The sequence below is a fragment of the Pleurodeles waltl genome, chromosome 8, assembly GCF_031143425.1.
Source record: "Pleurodeles waltl isolate 20211129_DDA chromosome 8, aPleWal1.hap1.20221129, whole genome shotgun sequence".
In the NCBI taxonomy this organism is placed as follows: domain Eukaryota; kingdom Metazoa; phylum Chordata; class Amphibia; order Caudata; family Salamandridae; genus Pleurodeles; species Pleurodeles waltl.
Window position 1 is genome coordinate 813,107,745 of NC_090447.1, and position 16,603 is coordinate 813,124,347.

At 41.7% G+C, this 16,603-nt stretch overlaps 1 protein-coding gene across 3 annotated transcripts in view; it reads right to left on the reverse strand.

The window, feature by feature from the left end:
- Positions 1 to 16,603, reverse strand: part of CLYBL (citramalyl-CoA lyase) — a 1,509,930-nt gene that overhangs the window by 99,783 nt on the left and 1,393,544 nt on the right. For all 3 annotated transcript variants that reach the window (XM_069205075.1, XM_069205074.1, XM_069205077.1), the window contains one exon: positions 3,839 to 3,932. In XM_069205075.1, the coding sequence (XP_069061176.1) occupies positions 3,839 to 3,932 (94 nt within the window). The remainder of the gene's footprint in view (positions 1 to 3,838; positions 3,933 to 16,603) is intronic.

A 16,603-nucleotide genomic window follows, 5' to 3' on the forward strand; every position in this document is an offset into this window, starting at 1 on the left:
TAATCTTTAAAGATGGCACAGGGAGAGATGAGAATGTAAAGTTTAAGCCTGCACCTCAAAAACACTGGTGCCCACAGACAAAACATCCAACAAAGAAAAGTTAAGTATTCTCTAAAAGAGCGACTTCCTATTCTTTGAAGAAGACGAGCCTGAGGCTTTCCCTCAGAAAATTAGCACAGGGGAAAACCGAGAGGGTCCCAGACAAACCTGACTGGGAAGGACAAGCTATACATTGTTACTAGTATTAGATCGTGATCAGTTCCGAATGTTTTTATGCTTTTATGGTTTCTTTTTCCTTGTTCTCTCTTTTTCTTTTTTTCAGTAAACAGTAGTTAGTCAGCGGGCACATCGGGGGGCTACTGGTCACGCTAACAAGATCTTCCTCGTTCTCTGTCTCACAGCACACAGTAGCAAGTTACTTACTAGGAAGAGAGAGTAACCCCAAAATGACTTGAGGGTTAGGCTTGACAGGTTATGTAGGGTCACGGGTAAGAGGAGGACAGAAGAGAAGGGCAGACCATCAGCACAGTGTTCTTCAAAGAATTACAGCTATGGAGCCATAAGGCTGGGGTTAGAAGCATTTGAGTCAGGGTTCTTGAATTGGCTTTTCAAAAGCTCCCCAGCAAAAAGACACACTTTGGGAATCTTTCTAGAAATGAACTCCATTAACAAATCCTTCACATGAAAAAATAAGGTCATAGTGGACTGAGGATATAGGTTTAACACTATGATAATGAGTGGAAAAACCTGGATATCGAGATTCACTTTGTGAAGGTTTTACTGTGAAATGTTTTTCATTCAGCATCAGCACATGAACATGTAAATGTTATTACTTATATTTATTCACATTGAGATTTACCAGTAGCGACTGTAGGACTTGCTTTGTTCCATATGAACATTTTATTTCTAGGTGAAGCTGGAGCCCTCATTATCAAATGCACTGTTCGTTTGCTTTCTTTTTAATGTGAAATGTTTTCATTCTTTATGAAAATCATGGAATGATTTAATAAGTCGCAGATTCACAGAAACACCTGCAGCGTTCAGACTGGTGTCTGTGTCTTATCTTGCTACAGTACAGTACAAAGAAAAGTGCTACCACACTCTTTGACCCCATGAATTCTCATCTCAGGTTTGAAGAACCCTGAATGATGATGTACTGTGCAAAGTCCTGAGAAACTAACAAGCACATAATTGTAACATTCCAATTTCACCTGACTGGACTGTGCCATGTGAACAGTGTGTAAGTGTAGCGAATAATAAAATTGTATGATTTAATATAGTGCAGAGCTGACTGAGCACGTCAGATCCTTTCATATTTCACAGCAGTCAGATTTTGATGCTGCTTAGAACAAAGCAGAATAGGAGACTTAAAATACTCTCCCAAGTGAGAGGATTGGCTTTCCTATGTCCTTTCCTTTTGAGGTGATCTTATACTGGTCCATCCTCTTTCTTATATGATCCTCATATTATTTGATGCATTCATACTTTGATTTATTGATACTAATCTGGTTTTGCCTCCTGTAATCCTTTTATCGTTAATATATCTTTATGGTTTGAAAACGTAATAATTATCCGTCTTTCTTGCGGAGCCAAATGTGCTTCATATTTATTGAATTAATCGTTTTGTTGACTAGTTTAAGTTGTGAATTTTGATTCATCAGGCAGTGGTTGATGGCTCCTGAAACCAGTACAAAGAAAAGTGCTACCCACTCTTTGACCCCATGAATTCTCATCAGAAAAAGCACTTGTTTAGGCGCAATAACTAATCAACCCTCAACTCAGTAAAATAAATTATTGGAAACATACTTGAGTGAGTGTACAAGATGTCATCTGTCATTGACAAATTGGCTTGATATGATCTGGGTTTTCCCCATCTTAGAATAATTTTGTCATGTAATGTTTGCTTAAGCAAAGTGAGATGTGCACCATTGTGACTGAGCCTATTCCCTTCACAACTCTTCTGAGGTAGAGTCCAGAAACACTATTTGTTTTGTAGACTTTCTGTGTGGGCCCTACAAAATGGAAAAGGGCTCAGATGGTCTTAAACTTGTAATGCAGACACATGTAGAAAAAACCCTCCTCTCATGTGGTCCCTAGTTGATGGTGGTTTTACACAGATTCCTTATTGCAGTTTTTGCATTTAAAGAGATTTGTGGGACTTGTGGGCAATGTATTTTTGATGGTACCTTTAGAGAGAGGGGCAGCTCTAAGGCACTACTCCCAATCTAATCGATCCCAGTTTGGGACTGTAGCAACTTCATGAAATATCATCACATATTCTTCTTCGTTCTAACGCAGTAATGTATATTCAGTGGTACTCCAGTTACCGACCTTGGGTGGATGGAGAGCTGAGTCAATATAACTGGGGCTCATATATGTGGAACTGCAGCTCACTTCAATAAGCTCAGCAATGAGCGTTTAATTCACTGAACCAACTTTATAAGCAATAGTAATTGAGTGTTTTGTATTTTCACAAGAAGATTCTTCAAAGCACTTATGGCCCAACACCGAAAAACACCCCTGAGAATGCTTTGCCAGATCTCTATCTGTTGGCAGACTTTCCTAAAATCATTGTGTTACACAGGTTACTGAATGAGCAAGATTTTGACACATGAATTATTAAGTTGTGAATCTGAAAGATTCGGAAGGTGAGAGAAATAATTCATTCTCATAGGGTAGGGTATTCTTAGAGATCCTGCAAACATTTGTGTATGACAACATGGAAGATACATTTTGAAATGTTTTCACTGTTAATATTAAAGACCAGGGCTTTAAGTGGTCGGAGTCCTGCCAGTGCTGAGCTCTGGCAGTTCTAAAAAGCAGTCGCAGAGACGGGTTCCCATTTTTGCCCTCATCCTCAGGGTAAAAAATAAATTTTAACTCCACAGTAGTACCACTCTTCACTGTCTTTGATGTAATTTCAAAGAGACTTGTTATAGTTCTTTCACAGTTTTATCATTTAAGAACTGAGGCATTATCAATACTTTATGCATATAAGCCATTGTTGTTACTTATTTATCTTAAGCAACTAACAACCACTGACAAAGCCAACAGTCTTGGCATCATGTAAGTGTACTGTTACGTGTTGTATTCAGCAGCGGCTCCTCTGCTATGGCGAGGGAGCGTCGCCCCCCCGCCAGCAGCGGCCTCTGCAAACCTTTAACATTGAAATGATAATAAACCATATTTATTATCGTTTTGTTGTTAAAGGGGCAGGGCATTAGGGACGAGGGGGAGTGCACAGAGCACGCCCTTCAGTGCGCATATATGTTTGGCCAGCCGTGTTGGGCCTGCCAAACACACAAGCGCACTGTGCTCTCTTGAACTCTGCACTGTGTTGCCGGGCTGGAGAGAGCAGGAACAGGCTCTCAGTCTGCGTGGGAGCACCCTAGTTGGGCGCACTGGCCAATCCGAACGCTGCTTTGAGCAGCGTCAGGATTGACTGCAGGGCAGGCTGGGAGCCTGTGCCTCCTGTCAGGAAAAAGGATTGGCGGCACGGCGACGAAACAAGGCAGGTACTTTTCTTTTTCTCGCAATTTCATGTTTATTCCCCCCCCCCCTTGCGCACCGCCCTGCCCCTAAACAGTGCAGCAAGCCCAAACTGGTTGTATTATTTGTCTGGATGCAATGACAGAAAGAATGAGGAAAGTGCCAGTCGGGCTGCACACCATGCTAAGCACAGATTTATATTTTACGTGTTTTTAAGCCACGCCCTTAATTACATCGGCCACACCCCATTGAGAGACCCTCCAGTTTTTTCATCCCACTTAAAGCCCTTTTGAAGCCAAGGAACATTTCAGAAAAAGAAAGCAACAGGTAAAATGGTGATTATGAAAACCTATGCTGGCACGGAAATCTTCTGCTCCAAATACCACACCATCCAGATGAAGACCAACTTGTGGGCCGATCCTTAAGGCTTCTTCACAAACGTCCTTTAAAATAAAAATACAATGTGTCAGGACCAGGTAAACATATTTGTTTGTACCTTTTTTAAAAGAATAACTAGTGGCATAATTTTATTAAAGCATCTGCAGCACAATGTTCAGTGGCGGCTCCTCCGCTATGGCAGAGGAGCGTTGTCCCCACCCTGTCCCCGTCCCCCCCACCGCCAGCAGCAGAAGTTGCAAAGCTTTCACAATGAAGGGATATTAAACCATGTTTATTATCCCTTTGTTGTGAAAAGGGCGGGCAATGGTGTGACGAACACCGAGGGGAGTGCACTGTGCACTCCCCTCAGAGCGCATGTGTGTTTGGCCGGCCATCTCGGTCCCCCCCAAACACACATGCGCAGTGTGCTCTCTCCAGCCGAGCACTGTGTTGCCCGGCTGGAGAGAGCCTGCACAGGGTCCCAGTCTGCCTGGGAGCGCCCAGCTGGGGCGCTCCCATCCAATTCTGACGCTGCTCTGAACAGCATCAGGATTGGCGGAAGGGCAGGCTGGGAGCCTGTGCCTGCACTGCAAGACTGAGGAGTGGTGGCGCGGGAGAAGCGGAGCAGAGGTGAGGTAATTTTTTTTTTTTCAGTTTAATTTAATTCAACCTCTGCCCCCTGTAACACCTGCCAGTCGTGACTGACAATGTTAAAAAAAACTTTAATCGTCAGTGAGTTCTATGTTTATGATTTAGAAAAGATCCGCTGCACTTTTGCAGCCAAATGGAAGTAGCTGTCAACGGCAATTGACTCGCTGGTTCATGGGCACCACGGAGCTAAACTCGCTTCTCATTTATGTTGTCACAAACATTCAATTAATCTAGTATCTAAACATTCAATTGATCTAGTTCGGTAACAGGTAACATGCCAAATAAATTATGTTCATCCAAAATGCTGTTATGTGAATCCAAAGTGTAATGACATGACTTTAATGGGCAAGCTTTTGGGAGCCTTCCAGAATGTAAATTTAGAATGTCAACATATCAAATTACAAAGGTTGTATTAAGGATAGTTGAAATTTTACATGTAGAATAAGGCAAAAATAATCTGTGTATAAATATGAAAATGTACTTATCCGGCTTGTTCATCATCAGTATCATCACGGAAACGGTGTGAGAACAGAACTACATTGAAGTGAAACCTCACTGGCGTTCTGTTTCAGACGTATTGGAAAAATACTGTAAGCTTAAACACTAACAACTACATGGTAGACTTTGAACCTGCTGTTTTATGGCAAAGGCATAATTTACTCCAAGCCTAGCAAAAGACAGTGGAAAGGAGATCGCCTCCTGGTGAGAGGGCTGTATACAGTACTGCGATCAAGTTACCACTGTACTATGCAAAATACTGCAGAAGTCCATGACCCTGGAAACAAAATGTGCTAATGCGGGGTTTGTGAGCTTGTTTTTACTGCAGTTTGTTCCACTAGTGTGAACGAAAGAAGCATGGGCGTGGCTTCAGGGGGTGTTTGGGGTGTTATCCCCCCTAATTCATTTATTTTCTGGTAAATAGTTGGGTACAGGGGCAGTCGGATATGGTAGGGTTTGTATCGAATTTCACCTGGATTTTTTTACTTACACACAGACACTCTCCCTTTCTCTATTTTGGAAGCCTTCAAAAATGTTGGTACAAAAAAAAGTTTTTTCCCTTATTTATTACCTCCACCAATTTGCATTCCTCTCCCTTTTCACAGCCCCTCAAGCCCCTCCCCCGTATAATGTATTCTTTACATTATATGTCAGCGTAATTGTTGGAAAATCTGAAGCTCAACCCCCCTCCGCCCCCAACCTTACGGACATGGACGTAATTTCACTGAAATGCCAGGGGTAGCCGGAAAGTGGCACCACACGCCTTTAAACCTTACTTTCCACTCACACACACAGGCTTACACACTGACACAATTTCACTCACATAAACACACTCTCACTAGGGAAGTCATATTCCAGCGTAATAAAAAAAAGGCCTGAAAACAAAGAGTAAAGGGCCAACCGAGCTGGCCCTGTGTTCCCAGCACTGATTTTGCCACTTCTGAAGCCAGGGGTCGCAGGAGCCGCAACTGCGACCCCTGGGGACCCCTAAATGACGTCCATGCCTAGTGACCAAACGACGTCCCTGGAAACAAGGTTACAGCTCTCGGACGGCATTACACTGTTACAGGAACACTCAAGTCTTGAGCACCGTGAGTCTGTTGGCATGGAGTAAGGTCCTAAATAAACATAGTGCCACTTTAAAGTTCAAAATGGGTTAAATGTCCTTGTTTAGCTGTAAGACAATATTTACAATACCTTTCTTTAGCATAAAGTTGTCTGGGAGGGAAATGTTGCACCAATAAAACATTCTCAATTGACTAGATTGGATTTTTGTTATAAAATAGGGCCGAAGCCAAGCTCAAGATGGCGGCAGACACATGAGCAACGAAGAACTCGGAGCCTGCCGTTTGGAAAAATGATGTCCTCAAACATCGAATTTGTGTATGTAATGGCAGAACCCTCTCTGATAGATGAGAGCCACACATTCAATCACGCCCTTAGGTAGCAGTTTAATTGATTACCTACTGCTAAATGCCGACTATAGAAACATCTTACTGACATGGCAGTCACACCCAGGCACGATAGTGATCACAATGCCCTAGTTTTCAGTTTGGATCTCCCCAATTATAGGGGACCTCGCAGTCACCCCGATCCCTGTGAGAGTAGGCTGCAATTGTCCTTTAACCAAGGTGCACTCACAAGAGCTGGTTGATTCAATCTACAAGTTAGTGGAGGCAACCTTGGGGATCCTGCTTAGTCAGAATTTGGCTTTGGCACCAGGTGTGCTCCCCATGGTGACAGGGGACTCCCATACGCTCTCTTTGAGGGCCCGAGGAATCTTTTTACTGTGGAGGGTAAGCCTGTGGTCACCGGAAGAAAACCGCCCACTTGGTGTAATCGATCTTGTAGAGTAGCGAAAGCAGAACTGATTATTTCCATTAAATAACAGGATAAAAGGATGATTCCACTTAGGAGGGTGGCGTTTAAGAATAGCATTGCAGAAGCAAAAAGGGAGTGAGATTGAGGGAAGTGGGATGACTTACTGGGTGCTGCAAAAAAGGGTGATCACTGCACCTTTTGGAAGTTAGTAACTACAGGGATCAAGGAGGGCTACTGCCCGATAGAGAATAATATTGCTGCTGCTGAATGGTGAGAGCACTTCTCCGGTTTGTATACAGTGGGAGAGTCGGTGGGTGACTGTTCCCTTATACCAGTTGAGTTGGGCACTCTCATATTTGGTACTGACAAGGGTAAAGCTGGCTTAGATTGTCCCACCAGGAAGAATGTGCAGAAATTAAAAGGGTAGTGCCTAACAAAGTGCCAGGGATTGATAAGATCCCCCGCAATTTGTTTCTCTCTGAGATTGATGTATGGGGTCCATATTTCACGTAATACTTTAATGCCATTTTGGCTGCCCCCTCTACTCCATCATCCTGGGCAGGAACAGAAATTATACCAATCTATAAGAAGGGCTCCCCTCTCTTACCTGTAAACTACAGGCCCATTAGCCTCATTGACAGTACACAAAAGCTGTTTTGTAGAATTATCTTAGAAAGACTACAAGACTGAATGGAGGCCTACAAAATACTTACCTCTTTGCAAGCTGGCTTCCGTGATTGTTCTTCCATTATCAATCAGGCAGTCAGGCTTCAGATTCTGTATTGGAAAAATGGAGTTCTTGAGGGTGGCTGATTATTTGTGGTGTTTGTGGATCTGCAATCAGCTTTTGATCTGATCCCTAGGGCCACATTGTGGCAAGTGTTAGCTAAGATGGGGATTCGAGGCTGCTTCCTTGCAATGATTGTAAGGTTGCATGAGAAAAAATGTGCACATGTTAGGTCTGGTCGGTAGGGTGAAGTGACTGAGCCTTCCCCATTAATAGGTGGATGAGGTAGGGCTGTATTTTTGCCCCTTCTCTAGTCACACTAAGTCAATGATCTGATAGTCCACATTAACTCATGCAACAGTGATGCCCCAAGACTAGCTGATATGAAGGTGAGAGCATTAATATTTGCAGATGACACGCTTCTCCGGCCCAAATCTCCAATGGGTTTACAGCATTTATTAGACAGATTTAGTAGCTTCTGTGAGCTGAGGGGCTTTTAAATCAATGTGTCAAAAATGAAATATATGGTGCTTAATCCTCTTCCGACAACTAGTACCAATCCTACCTTGATCTAAGCTCCCTTGAGAGGGTCCAAACTATTGAATACCTTGGGATTACACTTACAGACAATTGGAGTGGGCCTCCCATATCTCAAAGTGCAGACTTAAATTGGAGCACCAAATTGGAGGGCTGTTAAAAACCCAACGGGGCTCGTATTCAAGACCAGTCTCCCTGGTAATACAAGTTTATAACTACCAAGCCCTGGGGGCTGCTCTTTATGGCACAGAGCTATGGGGAAATAAGGATATGAAAGCTCCTGAGGTTGCATAAAATCGATTTCTCTGACAATTGCTGGGTCTTTCGGTTAGTACCTCTATGCTGCCCCTTCGGCCCGATATGGGGATCTGCTCAATCTCCGAAGGGGCTGGGATCAGACCGATCCTATATTGGAGAAGGATCGGGCCACCCCAGAATCAGAGTCCTTTTGATCAGGGTTGGAGGAAATACTTAATCGATCCAGGTCAAGAAATCTACCTTGGATGAAGAATGTGAGTTAAACCCTGAGGGCGATGGGGAACGATAGTCTGTGGGAAGCCCCTGGGGAGGTTTCTGTATCCATCCCAAAAATAGTCCTCAAGAGAAATTATTTGCAGTACAAAATAAGTGCCTTGTTTTCTAGGATTTCTCAGGGTTCCCTGACTAAAGTTTTCTTTCAATCAAAGGATGGTTACAAAGCAGAGGAGTACCTTGTTGAGATTCAGCCAGCCCCCTCAGGCGAGGAAGCTGTATACACAGTTCCGGTTTGGTACCTTGCTGTTACATTCATTTACTGCAGCTTGGGCTGGCATCATAAGAAACATTCAGTTGACTTGTTCGGCTTGCGGAAACTCTCCAGAGACAGTGGTTTACACTTTTCTTTTGACCTGCATATAAGTCGGTGAGGGACAAATGGTTGATCCCTATATGCTGCAATTTAGGAAATAGGTGGCACTGGGAAGCCTTTAGGATTTTGCAGTTCAATACAAGTCGACCCTTAGCCTTTTTTGTTGTTTCAAGATTTTTATGTTGCATGTGGTGAATCAGGCACACATTTTGAACTCTAACAGCAGAGAGAGCAGTCATTTAATTAAATGATCATTAGGCAATGTGTTGATAGAGTTGTCCCCCCTTCTCTTTACTGAAACTCTTGCTTACATTTGAACAGTGTCTTTATTTACTGGGAATGGGACACATGTCTGACACTTTCTAGTCTCATTGTATCCACATTTTTTCTTTTTTTCTTTGATGATTTTTAGCATTATACAATCCATTGTTTTAGTGATGATTTTATATGTTTTTAACTGTATTATTACAAAGTTGTATTGCAACTGAATTTAAACGGTCCATTTATGGCTGATATGCCGAAATAAAGATTGTGATGATGATGAATTTTGCTTCAGTCAGTCTTGACCAGACACACATCCATAATCCTCCTTACCAATGCTTCATTTGCAGCAGTGAGAGTGGTAGTGTCACCAGGGGTGTGGCCAAGCTAAGTACTATCTTCCAAAAAATGATCCTGTCACAGTAAGATGCAACAATTGTTTCACATCATTCAAGTTAAGTGTATAACATTCAAATGCAGTTTATAATTCTTACTGAAATAGCAAAGGATTATCACAAATCTTTAGAAAATGTCATTTGATATTCACTAGGTCGCCAATGGGCAAAGAGGTAGGGATAGCAACATGGCCCACCACCCAGAGTCGCTAGATAAAGAGGTGTGTTGGGGATTTTAGGGGTTTCTTTCAAGCTGTCTCCTCCTTCATCCTGCAATACACCTGAGACTATCCCCAGTTACAGTAAGGCTGTGTACCCTACCTAAACAATGTAGAGCATCAGAACAGTAAGGTGCTCAGCGAGAACAGGCTCAACAGGAGAGGGATGCCATGGAGTCGGCCTCTTGTGTTGCACACACATCATCATCTTCTGCTTCCCTGCTTGTGCCACTGCTACTCCTGCATGTGCACCATTTACTATGTAGCTGCTATTTTGCTGAAACACAGTCCTAGCTATTATGAGCAATTATGAGTGTGAGCAATCCTGAAACTGCATTGTTTATAGGATGGCGAAGCACAAAACAGAGTATGGCTTCCTTCTTTTGTTCTACTAAATGATCGCTCTGGAATGAACTGGGGAAATAAATAAGGCACACCTGCAGGGGTGCACGGCCTATCCCTGTACCTCAATTGACTAATTTGGTATTTGAGCCTGTCATGAGTTTCTTTGATGCTGCTGTGGAAGCAGATTCAACAACTATTAGTTTTGCATTTTTATTAATAGTAGCGAGTTGCACATGCAATAATTGAACTGTGTTTAATATTACCAATGTGTTTCAGTTGTCCAAACTATGGATAGCCATGTTTTCGAATTGCACATTTTCAACGCGTATGAGCAGCACAGCATGTAATTATGTTTTATTTTCCCTGTTTGTGCACCAAAGAGCTTCAATTGTGGCCTTCAGCTTTTCAGTTTAAAAGATCATATGCCTTTACAACAAATTTTTTACCCCACCTTTTTTCAGCACGCTTATGTTTTTACCTTGCAGGCGATTACCACACATTATTAGTTAAGCTAAGGTAAGTATTAGTAAAGTAAGTTTAAATAAATATATGTATGTGTGTGTATATATATATATATATATATATATAATAATTATCTTTTCGGGGGGAGACCCCCAAACCACTTTACTTGCCTTGAATGCATGGTAAAGGCCTATATGTGATAAAAACTTGTGTGGTAATCAATGCATTGTAAATGTACTGCAATGTAAAACTCGTGTTGTAAAGACTGTTTCCCAGTTGTTCTACGGTCCTGCTAGAAATGCAATACTTTTAAATGTATTCATTTCTGTTCCTGCTGTTCCTGGAGAAGATGGATTTACAGCTGGATACAAATTGAAAGCCACTTCCTTTGTCTGAACAGAGATGCTGTTTATGTTTTCAAATTCACTACTGTTTCTCTTATAGGGCACAATACGGGATTATTTGATAGATGTAGAGTAAAAGTCACACTGCCATGTGATGTGTTTATGTCTTAATATTGGGTAGTTCAATCAAACTTCTGTTTCAGACTACAGTCACTATACTGCTTTTCTGTCTAAAAGTGTGTAAAAACTCTCTATATTGGAGATGAGCCATGAGATTTCCTCTGTTCTCCTTAGAGGCAGACTTTACGATAAGCCTTTATTTGATCAGAACTTAGAATATTTTACGTTTCTTATCTTCTGCTAACTAGGCTGTCCTCGGGACGGATGCTCTTTGATTTATATTTTGTTTTGTGCTAGAATGTAACCAGTGCAGAGTATTAATTAGAAGAAGGTTCAGTTTCCGCAGCCAATTATATTTTACATTTCAGTTGCATTATAAGCATTTTGAAATGATTGACTAACCATTACCTTTTCCCTTCTGTATTGATTATACATTTAAATACATGTCATGGTTTGTACTTTGAACCTTGTATTATGAGGATTTTCCATTGTAGATATTCATATGTAATTTCTATGAGTTTAAAAGAATTTGTCATCAGGGCTTCCTTCTTTAAAGAGTCACTGATAGCCCAGATCCATCAATCGGCCCTTAAGAAGTGCCAACACCCCACATCTTAGACTCTTGTTTATGTTTGCTGACTTCCTCGAGCAAAGTTATGAAGGCTGCCCATTGGCTGACACAAACATTGCTTTTTAAATTCCCACAATCTTTTTTAAATTATTTAAGTGTGCCATGTCAAAGGTACCTTCATCAGTTTTTGGCAGCAGAGGGTGTGTACAAAATTGACTGGCTAAACAAGCTTGATGATTTCAGTGCAGGTCTTTATTTCGATTTTGCACTTTTCACAAACTGTTAAGGGATTCCCTATATCGAATACTTTAAATATCTCCTTAGTCACAGACAATGATGTTGCATAGATTTCATTGGTATACATAGAGCTTGTCTTGTGTGCAGTGTGTGGGTGAAGTGCTGTTGATTTGCAACATGTGTAAATCGTGGTGTTATATTGGATTATTTGTTTTATGTTACAGACACGTTTGAAGTTGAAATTTGCATTGTACTTTAATGATTTATATGAAAATTAAATGATTTTGAATTGCATTTATTGAATTTTTGTGTTTTGATGTGATTATTGTTTTTTGTATAATGTTTATAAATAAATCCAATATCTTGAGATATAATTATTTGTTAGTTTTTTGTCTACTGAAGGCATGCATCAATACATCAAAAGGTGCTTTTGCTCCCATTTGTCCTTAACACCTAATTGTGTCTGCACTAATGTGGGTTGTGTTGGTAATTTCTTTGTGCACTGGAAATAGATACATAGACTCAGAGGCTGATGTTGGTTGGAGATTTATCTTAGTGTGATTGAAACTGTTGTGGTGTTTTCCTATTTTGCACTGAGTTTGATTCCGAATTCCGGTAGGCAGACAAAGTTTTTTTTTTTATTTTACATTTGAAATATTGCTTTTCAACTCTCATTTTGAAATTGCATCATGATTGATTAATTGCTAGAGTTGCTCAGCCTTGCATGAGAAAATGGGTGCTGCTTTGAAGAAATGTAAAGTTCCAGTTTGTGAAGGCGATAATGTTCCACCTGTAGGTTCACTGCCCACTAAATGTTAATAAATTCAGGTTTTTCATATTTGTCTATGCCTCAAACAATAGCATAAAATGAATGCAAATGATAAACATATGCAATTTCCTTCAATGCTACTTTTAATGTGAGAAGGATCAAGTATCTGAAGAGTGCTATGTGAGTCGAGAACACAGTCTAAACCTCGACAGTTATAGGCAGTGAAGGAATGCGATTTTGTGGAAAATGAGAAAGAGCGTAACAAAATGTTAAAGGGTCTGGTTAGAAAAGCAACAAGCCATTGCATATACGGAAAATGGCATTTTCAAAAGAAAAAATGGAGAGAGGACATGCTAGAGGCTGTGTGAATGTTTCCTGTGACTGTTAAAGAAACAGATAAAAATAGCATAAACAGTGATGACAAATCTGAAATTATGGACGAAGAAAAAATGAATGAATCGCTTATAAGGGATTCAGATGAGGAAGGTGTTTTTTTAGATGATTTAGTGAATTGAAAATGCCCTACACATAACGATTACAGAAGTCTGCAAGTACAGGAGAGAGGAGACTAAGAACCGAATCCTGTTTTGCCAGGACTATGTACTGGCATATTAGTGATAACTATATTGAGAGAACCAGAAGAAATCAATGTTAGACTGAAAATCAAATTTGCAGAAACTGATAATGGTACTGTTTATGAAGATAAAATACTGACCTACAGTGAGGTCAAATTGAGATTACTGAGTAAAGAAGGGGCAAGGCGTTTTTGCAATGCATTTGCGAAGCTTCAAGAATTGTTGGATGAGCTTGTTGTGGATTTGTACAAGAAGAAATTGCCTAGAAATGATCAAATGGATATGGGTGGTAGTGAAATACAAGAAATGGAACATGTGAGCTTAAGTTTAAATGTAAAGGAATTAGCACAATTTACAAATTAATCATAACAATCCAAGTAGAAGAAAATCACTTTTGCTGGAAACTTTTATCTGCCCCTCTTTCCACCCCTTGTTATATCTGTCATAGTGAATTGGGGCTTAAGTATGTAAGTGATGATATCCAAATTCAACCTCCGATGTTGTGGCTTTCGATCTGGAAGAACTAGGAGACATCGTTATCCATGGAAATAATCAAAGATTGTTTGGCTTGTGATAACGGCTTTAAAATCCCCTGGTTAGCAATTGTAAAATAATCTTTTGATGCGATTGCCACTCCACAGGTATTTAGTAATTATAAATTGTGTGCCACAATGGGTAGAAAACAAGCCAAAACACTATTATTAATTTATGTACAGGAAAAAAGATTGGACATTGAATTGTTAAAACCATCAGTTGTGACTTATTTGCTAATGAACTATGATAACACTTTGAGTGGTGATCTTTGTGCTGGGCGAGGTAGATGGGAATGCTCTGTACTGTTCTGCTTTAGGACAGATACGGTAAAATACCTACTTTGTTTCCAGTTAGATTTCCAGCACAATCTAGATCTTGGGTTTGCCCAAGTAATAATACATTTAAACAGAAGATGTTACATTTTTACCTTTTTTTGTAGTTTTTATCAAAAATATTTAAAAAGGTTTTTAATGTCTTCGATTAGGTCGTGAAAATTGACAATGTGCATGCAGTCGTTGCGTTTTTAAAAACAATTGAGTGATGATGAAACATGTTTTTATGTGAGTTTTTTTTATGGGCTGTTGTAAGATCAAGGATTTCTTGGCATCTAGACTAAAGCGTTGTTTTAATTGAGCAGGATTTGGCAGGAATTCTTGTACCATAAATCTGTCTTAGTAGCAAATAGCACTTTAGAGATTGTGATTAATATATGTTGCATGGTTAATTTTGTACTTTTATGGCTGCATTGCTGCCGAATAAAGGAATTTGAATTGAATTGGAGAGTGTGACAAGATACAGAGAAAAGTGGTTAAAGGGGGAAAACAAAAACATAAGAGATGAGATACAGAAAAAACCCCAACCATGACTAACTTTGAGTGTGGAGTGGTTTTAGGATATCTATTAAGATAGGTACATAGGGGTGCATATGTTCATGTGCTGGGAGAATTAGCCAAAGCTCAGAGAAGAACCAGGCAAGTAGTACAAAGAGGTAAAGAAAATTTCAAAGGTAAGGTTTTTTTGGATTGACTTGAATGTGTTGTTTGAAATTATCATTCCTAAAGATTTGTGGCTAGAGGGACTTGGCTAGATGAAGAACCTGTAAGGGTTTCTCCAAATAATGGTCCATCTCCTTTTGTGGTGGATACATTTAAATTAGTGATTGAAAACCTAAAGACTAAAGTGTTGCAAAAATAAATAAACCGGTCAAAAATTATGAGAGCGACAAAAAAAGCCGAAAGAATCAGTGAATGCGAGGCATGGCTAGGGGCGTCAGATGGCAGTCACAGTCTAAGAGTGCTCCGGAGCCCTCTGGCATCTACCGCATCCACCTTCAAATGACTTAGTTCCTGCAACACACTGACCTGATTTGTCAGTGCTGCCACACTCCCATGTGCCATGACCACAACCAAAAATGCTGAAATCGGGCCGGGAGAAGAGTGCTGCTGTAGACTTCGGGCCCTGCCCTAAGATGGCAGCCCTATGACTACAATCGTCCTGCTGTCCCCCTGGAGCGCGGAGATGTCAATGAACGGCAAGAGATCCGGCCCAGTGTCCTGAACTGCGGATCGCATCAGGACTAGCTGGATTGCGCTCTGAAGCCAATGGTGAGAGAAGCGGGTGGGGCAACAGGAGGAGGGTGCATGCACCCAGCAATGCGGCCTGCATAGAGCCTGGTGGCTGCGTGCCTACAGAGTGGCGATTAGGGCTGAAATTGGGAGCAATTTGGGTTGCTGAGACCCATTGCACGAGTGTCACCCTCGTCTCAACCTTCCAAGGCTGGAGCCGGCTCACCCATTTGAAGTCCTGAAGGACAAAGGCCTGGTCACTTGCCAAAGGGGCCCCTTCTTGTAGTGTGGCCCCATTATGATCTCCCCTAAGTGGAAGTGCAGGAGGTGCCCATCCTGATGAGAAGGATCACCCACAACTGCAATGTAGAGAGGGGGGGGAAGCTGATAATCACCCCCACACTGGGCCCAACTTTACTAGCCCTGATGGCAGCCCAATACCTAATGCTCCTTCCTGCTGATCTTGGCAATCAAGTCCCTCTGGCCCACGGATTCTTCTACAGGTGAGCTCCTGCAGCCAACTTAACACATGTAACCCCTGTGGCAACTATGGCCGGGGTTCGGAGTTCTCCCCCCTCCCTTTGTGCATGACTGACCCTAACAAACCAAGGGATTGATCCAATTATAGTTTCAATAAGGGGACATAGACAGCCGGTGGACCTTTCAGTCTCTTGTCAGCAAGCCCCACTCTCCTGCTGCTTGCCACCTCATGGAGGCCAAGATATCCTCTCCCGGTGCCTGGCTGCTTGTGCTGCTGTGCAATTGCGGAAAGCGGGCCAGGCCCCTACGTGAGCTGTGGTCTCCTGCTGCAGTCACGGGGAAAGACAAAACTTGGGGCTTCACTCCTTCCAGCCCCACATCAACCAGTACACCACAGGCCCTGGAGCAGCTGGAGGTGGGGCAACAGAAAATGAGACGCCTACAGAGGGAGACCTGGCCACGATTTTGCAGGACATACACGTATTACAGACTGCAGTTGAATCTAAAATCAGCGAAGTTCATGTTGATGTGGCGCTCCTGGGTCAGAATCTATGAAACGCCACTGGTAGGATTACATAGGCAGAAGGACTCCTACAAACAGCTGAAGATGAGGTATCAGATCTAAAGGTAAAAGTTGCTTGTCATCTCTCTGGGAAAGCTGAACTACACCACCATGCGGAAGATGGTGAAAACTGCTCCCAGCGTAAAAACTTCAGATTTGTGGGTTTTCCTGAAGGTGTAGAGTCCACTCAGGCATCCGATGTTGTGGAGCAGTGGAT